Source organism: Nilaparvata lugens, chromosome 9 (assembly GCF_014356525.2).
Source record: "Nilaparvata lugens isolate BPH chromosome 9, ASM1435652v1, whole genome shotgun sequence".
Taxonomy (NCBI): Eukaryota; Metazoa; Arthropoda; class Insecta; order Hemiptera; family Delphacidae; genus Nilaparvata; species Nilaparvata lugens.
In genome coordinates, this window is record NC_052512.1 from 28,132,642 (window position 1) to 28,156,347 (window position 23,706).

Genomic DNA, 23,706 nt, shown 5'->3' on the forward strand with positions numbered 1-23,706 from the left:
AGAAAACAGAGTCTGAAAAATATAAATTATAAAATGTCATAAACTCAATATGAACATAATCTTAAAAATTCCATTCCAATTTAGAGGCTATCTTCCTGACTTTCAGCAATCAGCAATCAAAGTATCTTCCATCAGTGATAAAATCAAAAGGATTATTCTCAATCAATATTATTAACTTGAAAAATAACAGGCTTTGTTGATTATATACTCTTTGATTGAAGCTTTAATCAATTAAATTCCCTAAATTATGTTTCAACCTTATTTCATGTACCTTAGCGGTTATTTGAAGAAACAATTATTCGTACATGATGAAGAAACACAATTAAACTTTTCAGGACATGGCACTACTAGAAAATTTAAACTTTAATAAAAATAAAGCTAGCTCCTACATTAACTAATTATATAAACTTATAAACTTGCCCAAAAAGGGCAAAACATAATGACTACATCTTTACTCCCGTAGTGCTCCTAGCAAAGTGTCCTCCGAAACGTAATCTGGTCTCTCGACTGGGGAATCCCCACTACTGTATTTAGAAACAGGTCTCCTATTGGGCAAAGGGAATCAATTTGACCAATCATCGCGTGGCTTCTAGAGCCTTTGGACCAAATAGTAACTGCAAAATCGGTAGTTTGTTATAATTTCAATGCTTGCTGTTTTCCAACTTATCGCACTCTAATGTTGCGACAGGAAGGCTAAGTTTTAGAGATAATTCCATAATCTACATTCCTCGACGACTCGGAGCCACAATTTTTAAATATCTATCATGGGAAACTCGAAGTCATGGCCATTCATAATAGAGAGAGAAAATAATTTATTTCGCTAACTCACTTACAATAATGGCTCTAGTCTATTGCGTATTAAATTTACTAATATAACTTGGGAAAATGCCTGAATTAAAAAGAGTGCTCGGCACAATGTCTATGTGCTTAATTTTATAAAATTCATTCAGGCTATATCTCATTCAGTATTTTTGGATGCAATAATATAATTTACATCATATTTACTTTTGATTTTATCAGAAATAGGATTATTAAAGATGAATTGAATTATATTTATAAAATCATTCCTATCCAATTTCGCAGTTTTATAAATATAAATTTCTACTCTTACATTCAATTTATTACTCTTTGGCCCGGTTGCACAAAAGCCAATTGAATTTTAACCGTGATTAATTTCACGAGAACCAATCAGAGAAGATCTTCCAGAGGAGACGACTTTTCTGATTTGTCCTTGTGAAATTAATCACGGTTAAAATTTAATTGGCTTTTGTGCAACTTGGCCATTGGCAACCAAAGCTCAATTTTCCCTTCAAAGAATTTATATCAATATATTCATGATTATAATCATTCAAATGTTCAGATGCCGATATTTTTGTATTAGTCTTCCGATTTAAAAGCCTGAATATGATCAATGAACCTTTTTTGAAAACATCTACTTGTTTGACCATTGTAAAATTTTTCAAAATTACTACATTTCAGTTTTTTTAATAAAATTCTTCCTTATTATTTGTTGTTTTGTTTCCCAAATAAAATTTATTTTCTGTGAAAGTCTCCCAAATTGCCTTATTGAGATCTAATAGCTTGTCTGCATGTAACATTTCATCAAAACAATAATGTGAAATGTGGCAGCTGGCTGGGAATCGAGCTGTTTAGTCTTGTGACTTTGGCTGGGATTACATGAACAGTACCAGTGCGTAAGCAGATACCCAAGTCAATAGTAATGTATGTATTGTCCCATTTCACACAAAAATCAGGAGCTTCCTCTGATCATGTAAAAGGAGATAAGTCATTTGCCCTTTCTACATTACAGAATAATTTCAAGTACCTCATTAGACACTCTTTCCATTGTGAAGGTTGTGAATACAATATGTGACCTCTAACCTTCTAAACATCTGAGAAATAGCCCTGTGATTGACATGCCACAAAAACCCTAGTTTTGGAAAAATTGGACTTATCCCATTTTAGATGCCGACCCACAGTAGTACCGAATCTGATGCTACAGATGGACATACACAAGAATAGTATATATACTATCCTTGGGACATACAAAGTGGGAAGACAATAAGAATAAGAGAAGAGAGGGACAGCCGATGACTAATGAGAATACAAGTGAAAATAGTGGCAAGAGACTCTGTCCGGTGCGCAAGCCAGCTGTGCCAGGAAAATTTTTGTCAGCGGCTGAAAAATTCCCTCCAGAAGTACAGCACAAGATGAAGGGCCAGCGTTTGATCCCATCATCTAGCGGTGGAAAGGAACAAGCCAAGCCATTCAACTGAACTGGATGGAGCGATGAAAGAAAAAACGGAGCAGCATGCTGTAACGTCTGCCAGCCACATTGTCACTACGTCCACCGATGATAAAAAGATCTTTCACATGTATGTGATACAAAGTCTGACTGCACCGGCATATTTCGAGGAGCTGGCAGATGTTTATACCGATACTCCTATTACTGAAGTGATGCTCTTTGAACCAACGTTGGAACCTCTAGCAGGCTTGCATGTGGCAAGATGTATACAACATTTAGAAAAGTGGAAGACATTTGTCAAAGACCTTGACTGTACTAACTGTGCACCACTCCATAACCAAACTCCAATAATCTTATTGCTCATCTTGTTACATGTGATGATGGGTCACGCAGGATTAACATTCATTCTAGGACAGCATGATCAGTAACAAGTTGGAATTTCTTCCCCAGTAGATAGCAACGGAACTGCTTGGTGGCAAAGATCATTGCCAACAGCTCACTCTTAGTTGTGCTATACTTATTTTTTGCAGCATTTAGCTGATGGCTGGCATATGCCATAGGTCGTTCCCCGTCCTCTGTTTTCTGAGATAGGATTGCACCCACGGCCATCCCTGATACGTCTGTTGGAGCCCTGAACCTCTTATGAAAGTCATGGAAAATCAAAATCTGGTCTGAACACAACACTTGCTCTAATTTTTCAGAAGATTGCATTCGTTTGGAGCCCCACACAAATGACAGACCCTTCAAGGTGACTTGTGAGAAGGGTTGAGTGATCTCAGCTGAATTCTTCACAAATTGTTGGCAGTAACCAAGTAACCCAAGCTAGTCATGGATTTACATGATGTTTCTAGGTACTGGATAATTGTTCACAGCCTGAATCGTTGCCAGATCTGGTTTCACCCCTTTAGATGTTACCAGGTATGCCAGTTATTGGACAGAGCTTTCGACAAAATTTTATTTCTTCAAATTCACCTTCAAATTTGCATTTTCAAAAATACTGAGGACATGATCAATTCGTTCTGCATGCTGAGGTATCCATAAGCTGAATACAATTACATCTTCTCAATGGACAAAGCAGTCCATTCCCAAAATCTAGTCAAGAGGTTGTCCATCAAGCATTGAAAAGTCACAGGAGCACCTGTCAAGCAGAAAGCCATTCATTCATATTATAAGTGGTCTTCCACTGTGATAAAAGCTATTTTCTCCTGGTATTTCTCAGCTATCCAGATCTGATGGTATCTATTGTGGAGATCAATGGTGGAGGAGTATTCAAAACTGCCTCAATTATCTATGGTCTCATTAATTGAGGGCAGAGGATGAGCATCAGCCTTGGTGACCTCGTTTAGTGCATGAAAGTCTGTACAAAAACGATATTTGATGTTACCATCCATGAAATTTTTTTTTCACAAGAACTACTGGTGCACTTCATGGGCCATTGGATGGAACAAAAACCCTTCAATCCAGCATCTCGAAAATGTGCTCCTCCACAACAGGTCTAAGGTGATAGAACACTCAGTTTGTACGTCTTGCAATTGGTCTATCACTGGTGGTAGGGGTGCGATGTTCTTCATATGCTTGGCATCCTTCTAACCCTGGTTCTTCAGAAGTGGATGCATATCTTTTCAGAAGGCTGGACTCGCTGTGCAGAAGGTGACTCAGTTTTCCAACAATCTTGTTCTAAACGTTCAACTTCTAAACGTTCTCGGAAGGGAACAACTTCCAAAGTTGTAAAAGAATTTATTGTAATAGTTGGTTCTCCTACACTCAGAAATTCTGCTATTGCTGAACATTGTTTTTTATCAATTTTTATAGGTGACTGCTTGAGGTTTACTTGGAATAGTGAGGTTAACTTGGAATGGTGAAATGATGAATCATTTTAAAGAGGATTCAATGCTCTACAAACCAACGATAAGCATCAATTTTTATGATGCATTGTTGGAGAGTTATAAGCCCTGAAAGAGCAAAACATTGGATAAACATTGACCTGTTATTTTAACAATTACACACCTTCAAGAGCGAATATCTCGGGAACTGTTGATGAAATCACAAAATCCCACTCAACAAAAAGTGTAGAGAATTTATCAAGCTTCATTTCTGAATAGTTAGTTATTTCGATTGAAAGCATTGTTCTCTAGGTATGAGCGTGGAAGCAAAAAGCTGAAAAATGCAACTTCTAAACCACCCTCATCACCTTATCACATGAGTTAGGAATGAGGTCTTTTGATATGTTCTTCTTCTAACTAGTCTCAACAAAGCCGCAGAGTCGAAAATTTTGTTTAAAACATTCCCTCCGAATTCCTTTGTCAATTGGTCTATTGTTGCAAAAATGGAAATTTCACACACAACACTAAAGCTGCTGCAAAAGGTGAAGAGAAATTCGTGAAAGTGTGAAATTATACATCAAATATAAGATAATATAATGCTCTATAAGCTCATAATCAGCATGGCTTTTTCTCGTCGATTTTTGAAAAGTTAAAAGAGCAGAAATAGAAAAAAAATGGTGACAAACGTGGTTTTTTCAAAAATGTCACACCTTCAAGAGCGGATATCTCAAAAACTAGAGGAGATATCAAAGAAGTTGTGGAATAAATATTTTAGAAAACTATGAAAGCTTTTATTTCTATATCACAGTCAAGTCTTAAGGATATATATTTTCACTTTCCTTGCCCTACTACCATAGGTAAGGAAAGTATCGCTTTCCAAAAAAAATTAAGGTACCCCAATAATTTCAAGTTTTCTATACGTTTCAAGGTCCCCTGAGTCCAAAAACATGATTTTTGGGTGTTGGTCTGTGTGTGTGTGTGTGTGTGTGTGTGTGTGTGTGTGTGTGTGTGTGTGTGTGTGTGTGTGTGTGTGTGTGTGTGTGTGTGTGTGTGTGTGTGTGTTGTGTGTGTGTGTGTGTGTGGTGTGTGTGTGTGTGTGTGTGTGTGTGGTGTGTGTGTGTGTGTGTGTGTGTGTGTGTGTGTGTGTGTGTGTGTGTGTGTGTGTGTGTGTGTGTGTGTGTGTGTGTGTGTGTGTGTGTATGTGTGTGTGTGTGTGTGTGTGTGTATGTGTGTATATCTGTGAACACGATAACTTCATCCCTCATTAACCGATTGACTTGAAATTTTAAACTTAAGGTCCTTATACCATGAGGATCCGACAATAAGGAATTCAATAGAATTCAATTCAAGATGGCGGAAAATTACTAAAAAACCATGTTTTTCACGATTTTCTCAAAAACAGCTTCAACGATTTTCTTTAAATTCATATCATGGATAGCTATTCATAAGCCCTATCAACTGACCTGAGTCTCATTTCTGGGAAAATTGCCGGAGCTGCATAATATTCTCGAGAAAAATGGCAGATAATTACTAAAAAAACATGTTTTTCACGGTTTTCTCGAAACGGTTGTAACGATTTTCTTCAAATTTATACCATGGATAGCTATTTATAAGCTCTATCAACTGACATGAGTCTCATTTCTGGGAAAATTGCAGGAGCTGCGTAATATTCTCGAGAAAAATGGCGGATAATTACTAAAAAACCATGTTTTTCACGATTTTCTCATAAATTAAAAGACTGATCTATTTCAAATTCATACACTGTATAGTTATTCATCAGCTCCATCAACTGGCATGAGTCTTCTTTTTGGGAAACTAATGGGGGTTCACCCCATCCTTGAGAAATGGACTTTGTAACCTCCTTCTCGTGCATGAGGTAGGTAGGTAGAGCAGTCTATAAAAATAACACATAGTCGAGATATTTCATCTGTAGAACAGCTGTTTTGACGACTTTTGAAAAATCATCGGATTTCACAATTCACACAAAGGAAAAAGTACTCTGGGAACAATTATATACACACATATACAGTAGTCTGATCGTAGTTTCGAATAATTATGTTGCAGCCAATCGTCATTATGTTATTTCTCTAAATTATTGTCGTTTAAGAATAAGGCTCCCAGTTCAATGAGCAAGGAAAGTTGTGTGAGTGTACCACACCAGATTTTTTGAGTTTTTTGAGTGAACCAAAAAATAGTACCTTTAAACCACCCCCACCATCTTAGCACAGGGTGTAGAGATGGGGACTTCTGATATGTTTACCTCCTCACTACCCTAAAGAGAACTGTGGGGTCAAAAATTGTCTTCCAAACATTTCTATCTACACCCTTTTTTTGAGCATCCATTGCCTGGACTAAGTAGAATAGACACTGAATTCATCTGATTTTCACTTTTTAGTGTCATCCCACCCTTGCAGCCCATATATTATAACGGATTCTGTCAAGGTTATACATCATTTTTTCGAATTTATTGGTACTAGCAGTGAACCCGTGCTTGAGACTTTAGAAAATTTTGTTTCACAAAACGCAATTTACTAATGTTCAGGAAACATTGAAAAAAATGAAAACTATCAATTATTTTGTCAAAATTATGTAAATAGTCTCCATAAGAGTTGACAAACAATTGGTTTGAAATTTGGACATGAACGACTCATACCATTATATACTTTCCTATGCCATCTTTATTATGATTGTACTGACATACCAAATGTATGCTTAATCACTGAGGAGACGTGCATTGAATTCATCATTCACTGATCATTGAAATACTGAAGTTTTGTATGGTTCGTCCTGGATTGTACTTTCAGAGTGCTCACCACTTTTGTGCATCCTTGTCAAGTCTAGCCATTGGACAAAAACATTTCTTGTGTTTTTGCTGGATCAGAAAATCCGGAAAAATTAACTTTAATCCATTCTTTCACCAGTAATAAGTAGCATTTCAATCGACAGTGCACACATTGTGAACCATTTCTGATTTGAGCATGTTTGACCATTTCTGCTTGACCAAGCATAATGTATAGACTATTCTGATTGTGTGTATATTCTATATGAAGTGAGTTTAGACTTTCAGAAGATATCCGTGCTGCCAGATGTGCAAAATTTCAATCTTCTTCCATGGAAGCCCACATGTATGCAATTCGGCAACAGTCCGCAACACGATCTAGTGTTGTCAATTCGAGTATATCCAGTGATGCATGCATGGAAACATCAAGATCCCGCATAACTTGGCAACACAGCTGATATTTTCTCCAAGTCTCCATTTATTTATTCAAACTTGAGTGTTCAGTGACGAATGTTTTTTACAGATCTTTCCAAGAATGATGTTTGGGCTCGTACAAGAAGCAAAATCATGGGTGAGTAGTATTTTATCATATAGAGTGTTTCAAAGGTTACTTTATAACTTTGAAAATCCACATAAATCCAATGAAATAGGGTACTAAGCTACTTTTGATGTTGTATAATTGAGAATCTGAGCTCGTTGTTTTACTGTGAGCTTTAAGCCTCACCTTGAGTTGAGAACGAAACACAGATTGATCAGGAGTTATACTCTGTACAAAATTTCTTTTGACTGGAAGGAATTTGCAGCACAGAGAAATAGAGGGAGATCAGCTAATTACAGTGATGGATGGAATCATAGGTGAAAGCGCAGTTGCCAATTTGTTGATTAGAGTCAGTCGAGTCAGAGCTTGCAGAGAGGAAACTTCGTAAGTTTAACATGAGCACTTGAATACTTACTATAGATTAGAGAACGCTGGCCAGTTCAGAACGGCGACATCGCCGCCGTCGTATCCCTGCCGCTGTATACCTTCTCTGAGGTGCATGTCCATCTCAAGTCAAAAGTAATTTTGTACAGAGTATAGAGAACTTTGTTACTGATGTACAACAGGCAGCATCATGTTATACTCCACAGATCAGTAGGAGAACCACTAGATATAATTACTCAGCGAAAATCAGAGAAATGATTATGAGAAAACTCAAGAACTAAGGAGAGATATTCAAGGTATCAAGAATGAATGAATCAATAGTTCCTTGATAAATCTTGGAGCAGGACGTCGAATGGACCACTCACTCTGGAAGGCAGCCGAGGAAATGAGAAACATCATTCATCAATCTCCTCCTCCCAAAAAGAGGACAAGAAGAGAGAAGGAGGAAAGAAGAATGGGCGAATAGTAGTGATGAAGAGACACAGACGTTTGCAGATCATCTTGTGAATGATTTGTTTTTCCTGAGAATTTTCTTGAGGCTTGGAGGTTGCTTATAGATGAGGGTGGGTGGTTGCTGAAGAAGGTGATTGGTAGAGAGATTGGAAGAGATGACATGAAACAGATCTTCAAGGACAGCTTTGAGGTGTCCAGGGATTCCAGGTAAGTGGGTGGTACAGAGCTTTGGAGTTTATGGAATTTGGGAATTTTACATGGTTGGATTAGTGCCAGTTTTGGAGGAGATTTGTTTCTGTAACAACCTTTCAGGATAGTTACATTTCAGGAGGGGTTGGTGGAGTTCTTTGAGGTACTGGTCAAGATAGTGGGAATCACTGCAAATTTTTTGGCCTCGGATTGAGAGGGAACGTGGGATGGATCTCTTGATGTGGTAGGGATGACAACTTTCAAAGTGTAGGAACTGTTGAGTGTGGGTGGATTTGGTGAAAGTATTGGTGGATAAGGTATTGGAGTTGGAAAGGATTACATTGACATCTAGGAAGTTGATGGAGGATTCAGAAATGGAGATGGAGAAATCAGATGGAGGATTCAACTTGTCTTGATATATATTGTAACTAGTGAGGAGGATTGATTTTAGAGCTAGTTTTGAAGACACTCGGTAATCTCATCATGAGATCTCATTGTACAACGAGCAAGACATCCACTGAGCTACTGCTCAACTATGCTGTGCATCCTCACCCCATCCCACTCAGCTGCCAAGGGAGGTTGCCGAGAGGCAGTAAAAGTCAGTCTAGCATGGGTGGTTGGTCGAGAACTAGGGAAGGAAGCAGCGCGCTGCTAGCAAGTGAGTACAACTTGTGACCAGAGTATACTCCAACAACTTCGACTACTCCGAATATTGTGTTTTCTGTTAACTGGTGTTAATAGAAGACGTTGGAAGCCCCAAGATACAACACTCGCAGCAGGTGAGTATTGTGCGACCACTTCAGCGACTTTTAGCAGCCACCTTGCCTGTTTCGACCAGTGGCGAAAAGTCGGGTTTTGGCTAAAGCCCGACTAGACACAGGGACATCACAAAGACGATCATGAACGGTAAGAGGACCTCGAGTCCTCAAGGAACGCCTTCCTCGTCCCAGAGACACAATCCTGGCTGCAGGAAATAGCAGTTGCCCGAGGTTAGGGACCCAGTGATCAGCAGCAATGCCCGGTGCAAGGGCTCTCCTACCTTGCCAGTTCCAACTGGAAAAGCAAGAGGACCTCGAGTACGGCTTGAAAACGCCTTTCCCGACCCCGAGACACGATCCTGGCCGCTGGAAATGGCCGGTGCCCGAGGTTGGGGACCCGGTGATCAGCAGTTATGCCTGGTGCAAAAGCCCTCCTACCTTGCTAGTTCCAACTGGAAAAGCAAAAGGACCTCGAGTAAGGCTTGGGAATGCCTTCCCTGACCCTGAGACATGATTCTGGCCGCAGGGGATTGCCGGTGCCTGAGGTAAGGGACACAGTAACCAGCAGTGACACCCGGTGCTAGGGCTCTCCTACCTTGCTAGTTCCAACTGGGAAAGCAATAGGACTTCGAGTAAGGCTTGGGAACGCCTTTCTTGACCCTGAGACACCGATCTTGGCAGCAGAAAATGCCTGGTGCCCGAGGTGAGGGACTCGGTGACCAGCTGTGACACTCAGTTCCAAGGCTCTTCTACCTTGCTAGTTCCAATTAGAATAGCAAGAGGACACCTAGTGACAATCTGAAACATTTCTCCTTTACTCGAGACCATACTCACAGAAGACGCCAGATCGTTTCTACTCCTATCATTCCCCGCCAAACCCAGTTAGGCAGTGGGGAAGCACTAAAAGAGGGAATCACTTCAGCAGAGTACTCAAGACCCTGTTCCAACCCCCAACTCGAACGAGGGTGGTTGATGGACACCACATCAAGCCTTCCGTCCCCTGCTGTGGCTCACCCAAGACGCTGACTGAGTCTAGCTAGCCCAGAGCGACACTGGGAATTCTGGTAGAAGAATGTGTGAGCATAAATCTACTCAGAAGATTGGCAAACGAACGTTGGGCTAAAAGTAGAAGGAGAAGAACAGCAATGAGTGCTGAAGAGAAGTGTAATCGCGGTGTAGATGACAAGGAGGAGCGAGAGGAAAGCAGCAATCCGGGAGTGTCCTGGATCTACAAACTCCATCGTAATGAAGCAGTGGAACTAGCAACATCGGCGAGGTTACCATCAACAGGTATGGTGGCGGAGCTCAGGAAGATCCTAGTGGATCACCACAGGAGAATAGCAGGCGAATCCAGCAGTCCAATCCAGGCTAGCAATGGAGCTAGTGTGGGCTACCATGAAGCAACGTCACTGTGGCCTCCTGTAGAGGAATGTCACTGTGGCCTACTGTAGAGGAGGATAATCAGGAGTCTTCCAGACTCGAAAAATTACCCGAGGAAGCCTCACCAGCTGCCAGATTGCAAATCCTGTCATTCATGGGTGTATCACTTACAGAGGAGAGACACCATCGCATTGCTCTTAGACTCGGTGCCAACTGATGGCTCCTGTTCCAAATTGAGGAGAGCATTGACAGAGCAGTGGCAGCGATTCCTCACAATGCTCCTCCAACCTCCAAGTGAAGAAGCTGTGCACCGAAATTGCCTACCAGAGTCACAGCACCTCACACTCCATTCATGGACCCAGTAACTGTGTGTGATGAAGCTCAGGGATGGAGGTTGTCATATGATGGCAACGGAGACGCTCCTAGTTTTCTGGAGCACCTCGAATAATTGCAACAAGCCTATGGGCTGACAGGGGAGCAGTTGTTCCCGGCGCTACCAGAAATGTTAGCGGGAAGGTGTTCCTTGTGGATGCGGACCGGAGGGGGCTCTGGCATCACTGGAACGACTTTGTAAGAGACTTCCGGTCTCGTTACTATCCAGGGACCTACTTGGAGTACCTGGATACTCAAATCCTGGGTCCACGGCAACGTGTAGGCGAGGCCATCAACGACTATATGGAGGAACTTCAGACCCTCATGACGAAGAGAGGAGACTTTTCAATCAGCCACCAGCTGCATAGGCTCCACAAGAATCTCTCACCTCAGTACAAGCTGTACATAAGGGAAGCCGAAGTTCATTTGGTTGATGATCTGCTCAAGCTGGCCTGGCAACATGAGCGAATAAAACTGGAAGAGAAAAGTGCTCAACAGAGGCAACAGGCTGCAAAGCAGGAGGAGGTGCGTAAAACAGTTAAATCCTGCCCCAAACCTGAGCCTACAACAACCCAATGATGTGTGGAGTCAACTCCAGTGGAACCTGTATGCTGGTAGTGCAAGAAGGTGGGTAACTGGAGGTCAGAGTGCGCTGAGGCTTCTCTCTGCTCAACCTGTGGAGAGTCTCGTTCCAGTTGCACCTGTGAGAGAGACTAGAAGAGGTCTACGGATTAAGCTGCTGTGGTGAAAACCCGGAATCAAATCCAACTGGAGCCGGAGTTGCAGTTCGACAACAGGCTGTATACAACAGTTGAAGTAGCTGGCAACCAATATTGAGCTCCACTCGATACAGGAGCTGAATCCAACTATTCAAGCTTGGTCACATTTGCAAGCTTAGAGGCAGCCAGGTGTGCGACCCACCTCCTAGTGCATAAAATCAGGCTGAAGAAAGGAGCTGAACTCCTTCAATGTCTGTATCCTCATAATCCACTTAAGCAAGCGATGATGAACAAGGAAGTCGACAGTATGCTCAACCAGCAAGTGCTTAAGCCGAGCAGTAGCCCTTGGAGTTCACCAATTGTCTTGGTGGAAAAGGCTTATGGGGAGATGCGATTTTGCATTGATTCCCGTCAGATTAATGCACTCACAGAATGAGATGCATATTCATTGCCGAATATGACAGGCATCTTAGATTGATTGAGGAATGCCAAATATATTTCTTTGATCAACTTGAAGAGTGGATATTGGCAAGTGCCATTGGAGAAGCAGAGTGAGCAGCTTTCAGCGTTTACAGTTCCTGGAAGGGGGCTATTCCAAATCCAGATTATGCTGTTTGGACTACACTCAGCAGGAGTGACATTCCAATGTATTCTGGACCGGGTAATTGGGCTGGAATTGGAGTCCTGTGCCTTTGCTTACCTGGATGACGTCATCGTCCTGGGAGAGATGCTGGAAGCTCATATGCTGAACTCAGCTAGAGTGTTCAGGAGACTACAAGAGGCTGGCTTGATAATTAACTAGGAGAAGTGCCAGTTTTTGAAGAGAGAGTTGCGGTTTTTGGGCCACATTGTAATGGAGCAGGGACTCTGAACCGATCCAGAAACGGTGAGAGCTGTGAACGAGTTTCCAACTCCACAGAGGCTGAGAATGCTCCGGAGTTTTCTAGGGTTGGCGTCCTGGTATAGGAGGTTTGTTCCGAATTTTTCAGACCTTGCAACACCCTTTCACCGGCTGCTGAAGGTGGAAGTGAAATGGCACTGGGGACCAGTAGAGGAGAGGGCCTTCCAGGTGTAAAAGGGGGCCCTCACTAGATCGCCAGTACTGACATATCCTCATTTTGAACTTTCATTCACATTCCAGACAGATGCCTCGAAATACGGATTGGGATCTGTACTCACCCAAGAGGTCGATGAAGAGGAGAAGGTCATTGCCTATGCAAGCAGAGGGCTCAAGGGGGCCGAACTTGAGTATTCCACAACAGAAAAGGAATGCTTGGCTGTGATTCTCGCATTGAGAAAATTTAAGCCGTATATAGAGGGTGTCACGTTATTTTTAATAGTTAAATAACGATTAGCCTCCTGCTTGGCATCAATCGGTAGAGCATGAAATATTCTAATAATTATAAAGATCAGGTCGTGGTTTTTTATAGGACACAGTCTCATAAAAATCTTAATAGGTCCAGATATGAGCTTCCACAATAATTCTGATAATTCATTAGAAAATAAATATATAATACTTATCCTACAGTATTGAGGAATGAAAATAAATTGTACACCATAAACAATTTGATACATATATTAACAAATATCTCAAAAAATAAATCAGAGCAGAAATATATAGACCGACAAAAAATATATAATATAAGACAAAACAATAATTGAAATCAATAAAATATCACAGGCTAAATACTATTCTTTAAATTTTATAGCACGAAACGTTACCATGTGCTTCCATTTTCATGATCATATGCATTTATTTGCATGTAGCTGCGATATCAGCTTGCTAATACCTGTTGACTTGGACAATTCTATTTAGACTAAATTCTTAGGTCAGCATGACAAATTGACAAGCTAGTAATCCAAATATATATATTAAATTCTATAGTATCTAATAGATTTCTTTGTAATAAATATATATTTTATCTCAGGGTGCGAGATTTGGCACCTGAAGGAATGAATAGAGCAATTCATCTTGTGAATCAGAGCTACAATAAACTATTGCAAATTATATTGCAGAAATTAATGATCATATGAATATCGTAATAACAGCCTAGATTTTATACTTCTTTGATTGATAGATCATCCAATATATGAATTGATTCGTTACTTTCTAATAAAATACCTTTCATACTACATTCACTTGCGCAAGTATTTTTACCAAATTCTTAATTTATAAGAAACCACAATGAATTTCTGCCAAGGTGTTTGGTCAGATTCTACGTTGTATGGCTCGGTCGATCGTTAGGTCGCCGATCAGTGAATGTTTTATGCCTAACCTCAATTTTCAATATTTTATATAATATTATATAGAAGCAAAAATCATTTCCATTCCTCTTAGGCTGTTGTACAGTTTAGCCAGGACATCTGATATTATCTAATCTTTACGTTATCTCTTTGGCGATATTAGCCAATTACTCCACTTAGACCTATAAATATTTCAACTAGGGATTTTTATTTATCAATCCAAATTAAATATGTTACAAGGGCTACAAGACTACCGTTATCACAGATCATCAGGCTCTAAAGTGGCTCAGAGCAATCCCGAAACTGACAGGAAGGCTCGCGAAATGGGCTTTAGAAATGCAGCAGTATAACCTGGTTATTGAATATCGATGAGGAAAGCTGAACGTGGTCCCAGATGCACTCTCCAGAGCATGGCTGGGAGGTGAAACACCGGCCAACAACAATGGAGGCCAAAAGGAGGCTACAGGAGAGGTGGTCGCCATTGTCACATTTTTAGGGCGGAGTTAAGACTCCTGGTCTTGAGAAATATGAAAAGCAACCTGCTCCGTAATACCCGATTATATGGTGAGGGGTGAGGCCCTTTATCGACATATATGGGCCCGGCAGCAGCCTCCCGATGCACCCAAGAGTGACGGCTGGAAGCTGTCATTACGTGTTTTTGTTTTGCCATGAATACAGCAGTACATGTCGGTACCAAGTATACTCCTGCTTTCCTGACAGTTAAGAGCACCAGGAGATGCTAGCTGCGAGGAGGAAGGTGATCCCTGACAGGAGGATGGAGGCACAAGTCAAGCGGCTAAGATGAGGAGGCTTCAGGTGCTGAAGCGTGCACAGAAGCTCATTTTAGATAATCTAAACGAGGCCTATAATAATACCAGGAGGTATTATAATCTCAGGCGAAGACCAGCAGAATTGAGGATGGGGCAGATGGTGTATAAGAGAGATTATCACCTCTCATCCGGAGTTAACCAGTTTGCAGCTCAGTTAGATCCAAAATTTTCTGGGCCCTATGAGGTAGAGAGAATGTTGAGTGCTTCAGTAGTGCTGTTGGAAGGAGCTGCCGGTAAGAGGCTGACAGTTCACATGGAGGATATCAAGATTTTGCCGCCCCTTCCTGAGGACGAGGAGGACGAGGATGGAGGAGTCGGAAACGATGGAGGAGCCGGTGCCGAGGAAGATGGTGATGGGAGGGTGAATCATGTGAACAGGGTGACGCTGCTCACTCGGCTGATGGAATACCGAGGAAGGGGAATCCACCATAACTAATAAGGTGAGAGGCTAGCAGGGGAGAAGAACATTAAATTTGGAGAGAATTCACTTGGAATTTATAACTAACATTCAATTATGGTGTTCGAGGAAGTTGGTTGCATTAGCACTAGATGAAAATAATGGAAATAATTATTTTATGTCTGAAGAAATTCATTAATGATAGGCCTTTTTAAAGGCAGTGAAACTAATAACAGATTCTGTGTAATTTTTCCTTGTCAAAGAGAAGTTGCAACTCAACCATTCCAGTTCAATTATCCAGATAATCAGTCTTTGGGCTTTATCTGTTAAATCGGAAGTGTTACTATCACTTCTTCCATTCCCAATAAAATCGCCACATTTCTATTTCGAAGCTCCTGATCAAATAGTCGTTGTCAAGCATGGGTTAACATATGGAATTTGAATCATTTTTTCTTTCTAATCGTCAGTTATAGTCTTCAAACTATATAACGATTCATGCATATTGGGAGAGAATTATAAGTCAGTCTATTCTGAATAATATTTCTCCATGAGGTAATGGTTCAAATAATTATTGCAGTCAGAGAATGAAGCTGGTGATAGTTGCTTTAATCCGTGGTAATTAGCAAAATTATGATGAAGTGAATAACAGGTGTTATCATTCTGTAGGATAAAAGTAAATTATGTTGCGATGAATTATTCATAGTAAAAATGAAAAATAAAAACCTGAGGGCCAGTTAATAATTGAAATAAAATCTTAATTATCTCAATCCAAACAATTCCATGTTGGTTCGGAAAATTACTTCTGCTGTATTGTGATTGAAGTAGTCAAAGCTCTATTGTGCTATTGTTCTAATTGTGATTCAGTCATGTCTTGGAGATGAAAGTTTCACACGGCCTGTGTTTGAGTGAATATTTTCCGTGGCTATATTTTTTCTCTCCAATGTAACAATTCTATTGAGAAAATCAAAAAGTGAATATTTGTCATCATTTTATATTGGAATGGACAGTGGGAAATAGCACTAACCCTTTGTTGTATTACTGCCAGTCTAATATGAATCTCATTACTATGTGACTGTTGAGCTGTCATCACTTACGATAACATGAAACAATCAACTTGTTTTGTCCATCCATCAGATTATTCTAGTGGGATCTTGCAATCTCATTATATTCAAGTTGATAAATTTCAGATTATTCCTGTTTCCCCAGTTTATCGAAACTTCTCTGGCTCTCTACAGTCAGTCTGTTGTTAGTTCCCAACCAGGTAACATCAGGCCGCTCTGCTCCAATTTGAACAGAACCTCTGACTGCTTTCACCTCTATTTCCTCAGTTTAGTTCTCCCTCTGTGATTGAGAGTATCACTTCATTTATCTTATTCTTTTTCTCATTTTATCTCCACTGTTCCTCTATTTATTTGAGCTGTTAATTCTCTTTAGAGTTGTTTACCTCAATGGAGACGTCCCCTTCCCCAGTGCCTTCCCATACTTCCACCGTTCCGCTTAACCGCCGCCGACCATGGATGGAGCCTTACTCTGGTGACCATTGGAGACAGGCCGACAGTGAAGAAGTTGACGCACCAGTCATTCCTTGTCGGCAAACGTCTGCACTCAGGTCGCCCGGGTATCCAGGTCCGCCTTCCCAAAGGACGTCGTGCATGGGTTAAGCCTTGAATGCTTCATAAGCCCGGCCATAGCAGTGTGCAAACACTGCGAAGTAAGGCAGTGCGAGAGCACGGCCACCCACAGGGCATAAGCCTGGCCATAGTAGTGTGCAAGCACGGCAAAGAAAGGCAGTGCAAGAGCACGGTCACCCGCAGGGCGTAAGCCCGGCCATAGCAGTGCACAAGCACTGCGAAATAAGGCAGTGCGAGAGCATGGCCACCAGCAGGGCGTAAGCCTGGCCATAACAGTGCACAAGCACAGCAAAGTAAGGTAGTGCGGGAGCACAGCCACCCGCAGAGCGTAGGCCTGGCAATAGCAGTGTGCAAGCACGGCAAAGTAAGGCAGTGCGAGAGCACGCCAACCCGCATGGCATGAGCCCGGTCATAGCGGTGCGCAAGAACGGCGAAGTGAGGCCATGCGAGAGCACGGCATGCAGTGCGGGAGCACAGCTCCCAGCAGGGCGAAATCCCAGCACAGGTAGTGCTTGAGCTTGACCTCAGCAGTGTGGAAACAGTGCAACCAGATTGCTAGCTTGTCCAAACGTTGTGTGCATACATGACACATCGGTCAGTGTGTGTTTGGTTGTCTTCATGCAGACACACAACTTCGCAGTGCGAAAGCATGGCACCATGCATTGTGGAAGCCCGGCATGCAGTGTGTAAGCACAGCTCCCTGCAGGGCAGGAGCCTGGCACACCTTGCAAAAGCACGGCACGCAGTAGGATAGCACAGCTTTCCCAGACAGGGCGAAAATCCTTGTGCCTTGCTGTGTGCAAACACAGCCCTCCCACAGAGTGCAAGCTCTGTTTCCTGAAAAATGTATAAGCAGGGGCCATTTTCCCACAAGTCAGCAGTTTTGGACACACCACGACAGCTTGAGTAAGAACTCAGTCAGAGGTGCTGTTCACCCTTTGTGTTTTTGTGTTCTGTTTTCTGTGTTCTCTGTATTCTGCAGTGAGTAGGCATGGCACACCGTAGTGGAGCGAAAATCCTCGCCCCTAGCAGTGCAGAAGCACGGCATCCCCATGCAGTGCAAAGGCATGGCACTATCTAGCAGGGCAAAAATCCTCACACCTAGCAGTGTGGAAGCACGGCATCCCTTTGCAGTGCAGGAGCACGGTGTCCCGAGGCAGTGAGGAAGCTAGGCATCCCCCTTGCGGGGCGAAAACCCCCGCCCCTAGCAGTGCAGGAGCATGGCACACCTAAGCAGTGTGAAAGCACGGGATACCTATGCAGTGTGGAAGCACGACGCAACTCAGCAGTTCCAGTCCATTAGGATTGAGCCAAGAACATGGCCAGATATCCTATAGCCATTCTCTTTGACAATGCTGCTGCATTGTCACCGGTTGGTGAGGACCCAACCTGATGCCCAGACGATTGTACAGTCTCTCATGACCGTTGGAGATGTGACAGTATATACCTGGTGCTTGGGGACAGATGTCCATCACATACCCTTACGATCCTCACCCCCTCTTCCTCCCTATTTCTTTTCTCCCCCTTCCTGCAGTAGGAATAGTGTGTCATGATATATATATATATATGAGAGGGTTGTTAAAGACTTTTGTGTGAGTCATCTGGGGACACGAGCAGATATCTGGGTTAATCGAGCACATGCATTAGGCAAGAAAATCAATAACGGGCCAATTATTGCACATTTTCCAGACGATCAGGACGTTCAATTCATCAGTAGAAACAGTAGGAAGCTGAAGGGTACAAGTTTTGTGATTCATAAGGACTTTGCATTCGACACGCGAAAAAGACGATCAAAGCTTTTCCGAGTTCTTGGGGAATTGAAAAAACAAGTTCCTGGAGTGAGAGTTTCGGTGGAATTGGATCGCTTAATTGTGAATAGTCGGGTTTTCACGTTGGATGAAGAGAATGGGCTGATTTCGGAAGGAGAGGACGGGCTACAGAAGATCGGTACCATGTTCGACGAGAGTGTGAGGCTGGCCGTGAGCAGGAGCATGTGTGACCAGGGCGAGCGCAGAGACGAGGGCGAGGACCACAACTGCTGAGATAACGCCGTCAGTCCGTGTGAAAGAGGACAGTGTAGTATAGTAGCGTACAATGTGGCTGGATTAAGTGGTAAGATCGTTCAAGTTTATAATTTTATTAGAAATTATGATATGTTTGTATTATTAGAGACGTTTGTTGAGAGAGGAAATCAATTGTATTTAGAAAACTATTTTGCAGGTTATAGTTTGCATTGGGAATTTGCAGTAAGAGAATCAATTTGGGGTAGAGCAAAGGGAGGAAAGTTGATAGGGATTAGAAGGGGGATGGAGAGAGTAAGTAGAGTGATACATGTGCAGGAGATGAAAGTTATTCATATGAATGCTGGTCAACAAAGTGGTTATTATATAGTACCAATTTACCTAAGTGGTGGAGGAGACATGGAGTGGGAGGGAGATTTTAATAAATTATGGGAGTTCATGATAGAGCATGAGAATAATAAAAATAATATGATTCTGATTGGAGATTTTAATGGTAGAGTGGGTAAGGGGCAGGACTTATCGGAATTAACGGATGTAGTAGAATTGGGATATGCATTGAGTGATAAGCGCGAGTCGAAGGATGTTGTGATCAATTCGAGAGGGAAGAAAGTATTAGAGTTCTGTGAGGTTTTCAATTTGGTCATTCTGAATGGGAGGATGAGTGGGGATGAGAGAGGAGATTTTACTTTCATGGGAGGCAGAGGGGCCTCAGTAATTGATTTATGTTGCATATCTATTGATTTAGCGCAGGAAGTTAGAAAATTTTGTATTGTGCCAGAAGTCCTTTCTGATCATTTCCCAATTGAAGTTACGATTATGACAATAGATACTCAAGGAAGAGAGAACACAACTTTACCACTCTTACCAAAGTTGAAGTGGAAAGAAGCGAAGAAGAATGAGTATGTATCCAAGCTGTCTAATGTTTGTAGAGAAATAAATAATATACCTGAGCACTGTGAGGAGACTTATGAATTGTTAAATAGTATTGTATATAGAGCTGCAAATTACAAGCCCCAATCTAATGGAAAGAGAGAAGGAGGGAGAGAGAGGTGGTTCGATAAAGAGTGTGAAGCTATGAGAAAACGAGTTTTCAGCCTGTTGAAAGTGTTCAGAGCATCAAATACACAGCAAGTCAGAGAAAATTATATGAAGGTAGCTAAGGAATATAAACTGCTATGTAAGAGTAAAAAGCAAGCGTATTATAGTGATATAAAGGAGCAATTTAAGAGAGTCAAGGATTCCAGTGATTTGTGGGCGCTGATAAAGAAATTTAAAAGTGGAGAATTCAAGATTTCAGGGAACGTGACTGCGGAGGAGTGGATTTTACACTTTAGACGAGTTTTTGGTTCGGTTGGCGAGGTGGTCACCTTTTATGCGGCGGCCAATGTAGAAGATCAAATTCTTGACAGTGATATAGAAATGAATGAATTGGAAAATGCCCTCAAGGCCATGCGTAATAATAAGGCTCCAGGTGATAACAGAATTCCGGCCGAGTTTTACAAGAATGCGTCAAAAAATTACAAAGAGATAATTCTCATGTTTTTCAATGCTATTATCAGAGGCGGACAGATACCAAAAGGGTTTTCACGTTCAATTATATTCCCATTGCATAAAAAAGGTGATGTGAATGACGTTAATAATTATAGAGCCATATCTTTTATAAATGCTATCGCTAAATTGTTCTCTTCAATATTGTTGCGAAGGTTACAGTCTTGGGAAGAAAGAAAAAAGATTATCAAAGAGAATCAGTGTGGCTTCCGAAGAGGTTATTCGGCTATGGATAATATTTTTGTTCTATTTAATATAGTGATGAAAACGTTGAGTAGACCCAAAAGGAAACTCTATTGTTTCTTTGTGGATTTCAAGGGTGCGTATGATAGTGTTGACAGAGAAGCGTTATTTTTCAAACTCAGTGAACTGGGAGTGTCGACTAAATTCATTGCGATTCTGAGGAATCTATATCGAAATACGAAGTCAACTGTATGGCATGGGGTACAGGGTCACTTAACTGAATATTTTGAAATCAGGAGTGGATTAAAGCAGGGGTGCTTATTGTCCCCGTTGCTATTTACACTTTTTTTGAACGACTTGAGTGACTTTATTGGTGGAGGGCTGTATGTTGGTGAGAAGCTAATCAATGCGTTGTTATATGCAGATGACGTAGTATTAATGTCTGAGAATCCTCGGCAGCTGCAGTCGATGATAAATAGGTTGAAGGAATATTGCGTAAGGTGGAATCTCACAGTAAATATGGACAAATCTAAGATTGTAGTTTTCAGAAGAGGAGGACGATTAGGAGAACGAGAGAAATGGTACTATGGAAATGAAGCTGTGGAAACAGTTAATGAGTATAGATACCTAGGAGTTGTCTTTTCTTCAAAATTATCCCTCACTGAACACTTTAGATGTAAGCTCACAGCTGCCAGATTTGGAATAAATAGTGTGTGGCGAAAACTTATTTCAAATGATGAAGCTCCTATATCAATGAAATGGGGAATTTTTGAATCTATAAGTAGAGCAGTGGTAACATATGCAGCGCAGGTATGGGGATATGCGGAAAGAGAGGAGCTAGAAATATTTCTTAGGTTTTTTGTTAAAAAAATATTTGGATTACCTAGTAATACGCCAAATTATATCGTATACTTGGAGACTGGGAAGGAAATATTGTGGCTCTACACGTTGAAGACTCATATTAAATATGTATTGAATTCATTTGAATTACCAGGTGAAAGATATCGAACACTGATAGCGAGACACTGTTTAAGAGATAAGTGCGGCTGGTATGCTGAATGGAGACGGATTTTGAATGAGTTGAATATTGAATTGCCGATAACAGCGGACAGCTGGCAGGCAGTGGATTTCAGGCGCGGGTGGGAGGTGACGTGGGAGAGGGCAATGGTCAAAATAAAAGCGAAAATCAAAGATAAGTGGCTAGAGAGACGGCAGCGATCTCAGTTCCACAGAGTTTATACAGATATAAAAATTGACGAGACGACAAGAAATTATATAAATGATGAGACCAAAAGGAATGTTATCTCGATGATTTTTAAAGCCAGAGGAGGACTGTTGCCACTCAATCATGCACCGCACAGACAAGAGGGGATCGGTATCTGTTCGATGTGCAACAGTCGAGAAACTGAAGATATTTATCATTTTATCGGAAGTTGTACAATTTTGAGTGAAATAAGAAGGAAATATCTGGGAAGAGCGATAATAGAGAGGGAGACAGTGATCGAATATCTAAACGGGAAATGTTGGACAAGTCTAGTAGGATATTTGAGGGATGCCTGGAGGTACAGGCGAGAGTTGATAACTGAGTTCAATTTTTAAAGTTAAATCATGAATGATAAAGTTTTTTCTCTCTTTATTCAATTTTTCTTTCTGTTATTCTTTCTCCTTTTCGATTTTTTCTTGTAATTATCTTTCAAAGTGATTATTGTTTTGGAATAACGTCCTTTTCTTCATCAAGATGAATATTCCCCGCTTCATAATTCATTGGAAGAGATAAGCTGATGATAATGAGTTGATATAATATTAAGTTTATAATTGGTTATTTGCAATGATGCGTTGTTAGAATTCTTTTTATTTTTATAGATGTTAATGAATGGTTTCCCAATATAATATGATTAAGAATACATATGCTGTATATATATATTTTTTCTGTTTGCAAATTTTATTCAATTTGAAAGAGAACCTATTGAATATGTTTTTCCAAAGTTTAAATTGCTTTTTTAGTTGAATTATTGTTTTGTTCGTGTTTGACTAGTCCAGCCACATTGACGCATTTTCATGTATTGATTTGTTTCGAAAATAATCGTTCAGTGCTGTTTAAAAGGTACGAAGTGCTACGAAGAATAAGGGCGAAAAAAAAGGTGTGAGAATATTTAATATTGGTAATTTGTTTATAATGAAGGAAACCTATCAACCCGGCTGACGGCTACGGCTAAGCCTAAAGAACTATTATTTTGCCTTCAATAGGCTACAGGAAAGATAGATTACAGAGGAAAATAATGATATAATATTATATTCAGTACAGAATATTTGTGTATTTTGTTAAAAAGTTACAAAAGAAGAATGGTCTTGTATTATGTTCATTTTCTGCTGTGAAGTGTAAATAAAGTTCTATTCTATTCTATTCTATTCTATAGAAAAGTGTAGCAGAAAAAAAGTGGATTACAGGACTGTAGTGCTTCTTCTTCTTGTCCCTGAAGGTAATTTTTGCAAACAAGAACAATGGGCATCCGCAAAGAGGAAATGCTTCTTCTGAGTCCATTATAATAATAATTGTTTGTATTATGAGTCCATTGATGTACAAATGACATTGTTTGCAGGAAGAGTTTGAAGCATTGATGAAGAAAGACCGCGGCTCATTCGTACTCAACCTCTGTACAGCTAAGAATGTTGAAGCCAATAAGGAAGCTCTAGATGTAAGTTGTACACAGGAAGCCTAGATTCTTGAAAATATATAAAGTATTTCTGCTCAGATTGTAGATTGCAATACTAAGTAAAAGTGATTATTTTATGAATTTCACAAATTAGAAGCTTCTAGAGGTGTGTACATACGTATGTATGTCCTGCTCTGCGATAAAACATCACTCAAGCAGATCGATAGATGATTGTAGGTCGAGCGAGAGTGGAACGTGAACAGAGCTTGTAACAGAGCTTGAGCTTGGCAAGTTCCTAGGGCGAACTTGCCAATAGCTGCAAATACATGGTTAAAGTTCCTTTTTTAATCAGTTACAATCTCTGTGTTAGCATATAAAACTATCAAAATGAATAATAAATAAATAAATTATAAAAATTGAATAATATAAAATCATGAAAAACATTTATTATAATGGGTACCAGCATATTAGAATTCAGAATCAAGAAGCCAAACTCCCAACCATGCCTTTCACTTTTCAAAACATTGACAGACATGACCCTTTTGTAATGGAACATCA

The 23,706-nt window shown here is 40.7% G+C and overlaps 1 protein-coding gene across 1 annotated transcript in view; it reads left to right on the forward strand.

Annotated features, from left to right (window-relative positions):
* Positions 1 to 23,706, forward strand: part of LOC111049986 — a 57,243-nt gene that overhangs the window by 23,593 nt on the left and 9,944 nt on the right. The window contains exons 2-3 of the mRNA XM_039435294.1: positions 7,371 to 7,418; positions 23,095 to 23,190. Coding sequence (XP_039291228.1) covers positions 7,371 to 7,418; positions 23,095 to 23,190 — 144 coding nt within the window. The remainder of the gene's footprint in view (positions 1 to 7,370; positions 7,419 to 23,094; positions 23,191 to 23,706) is intronic.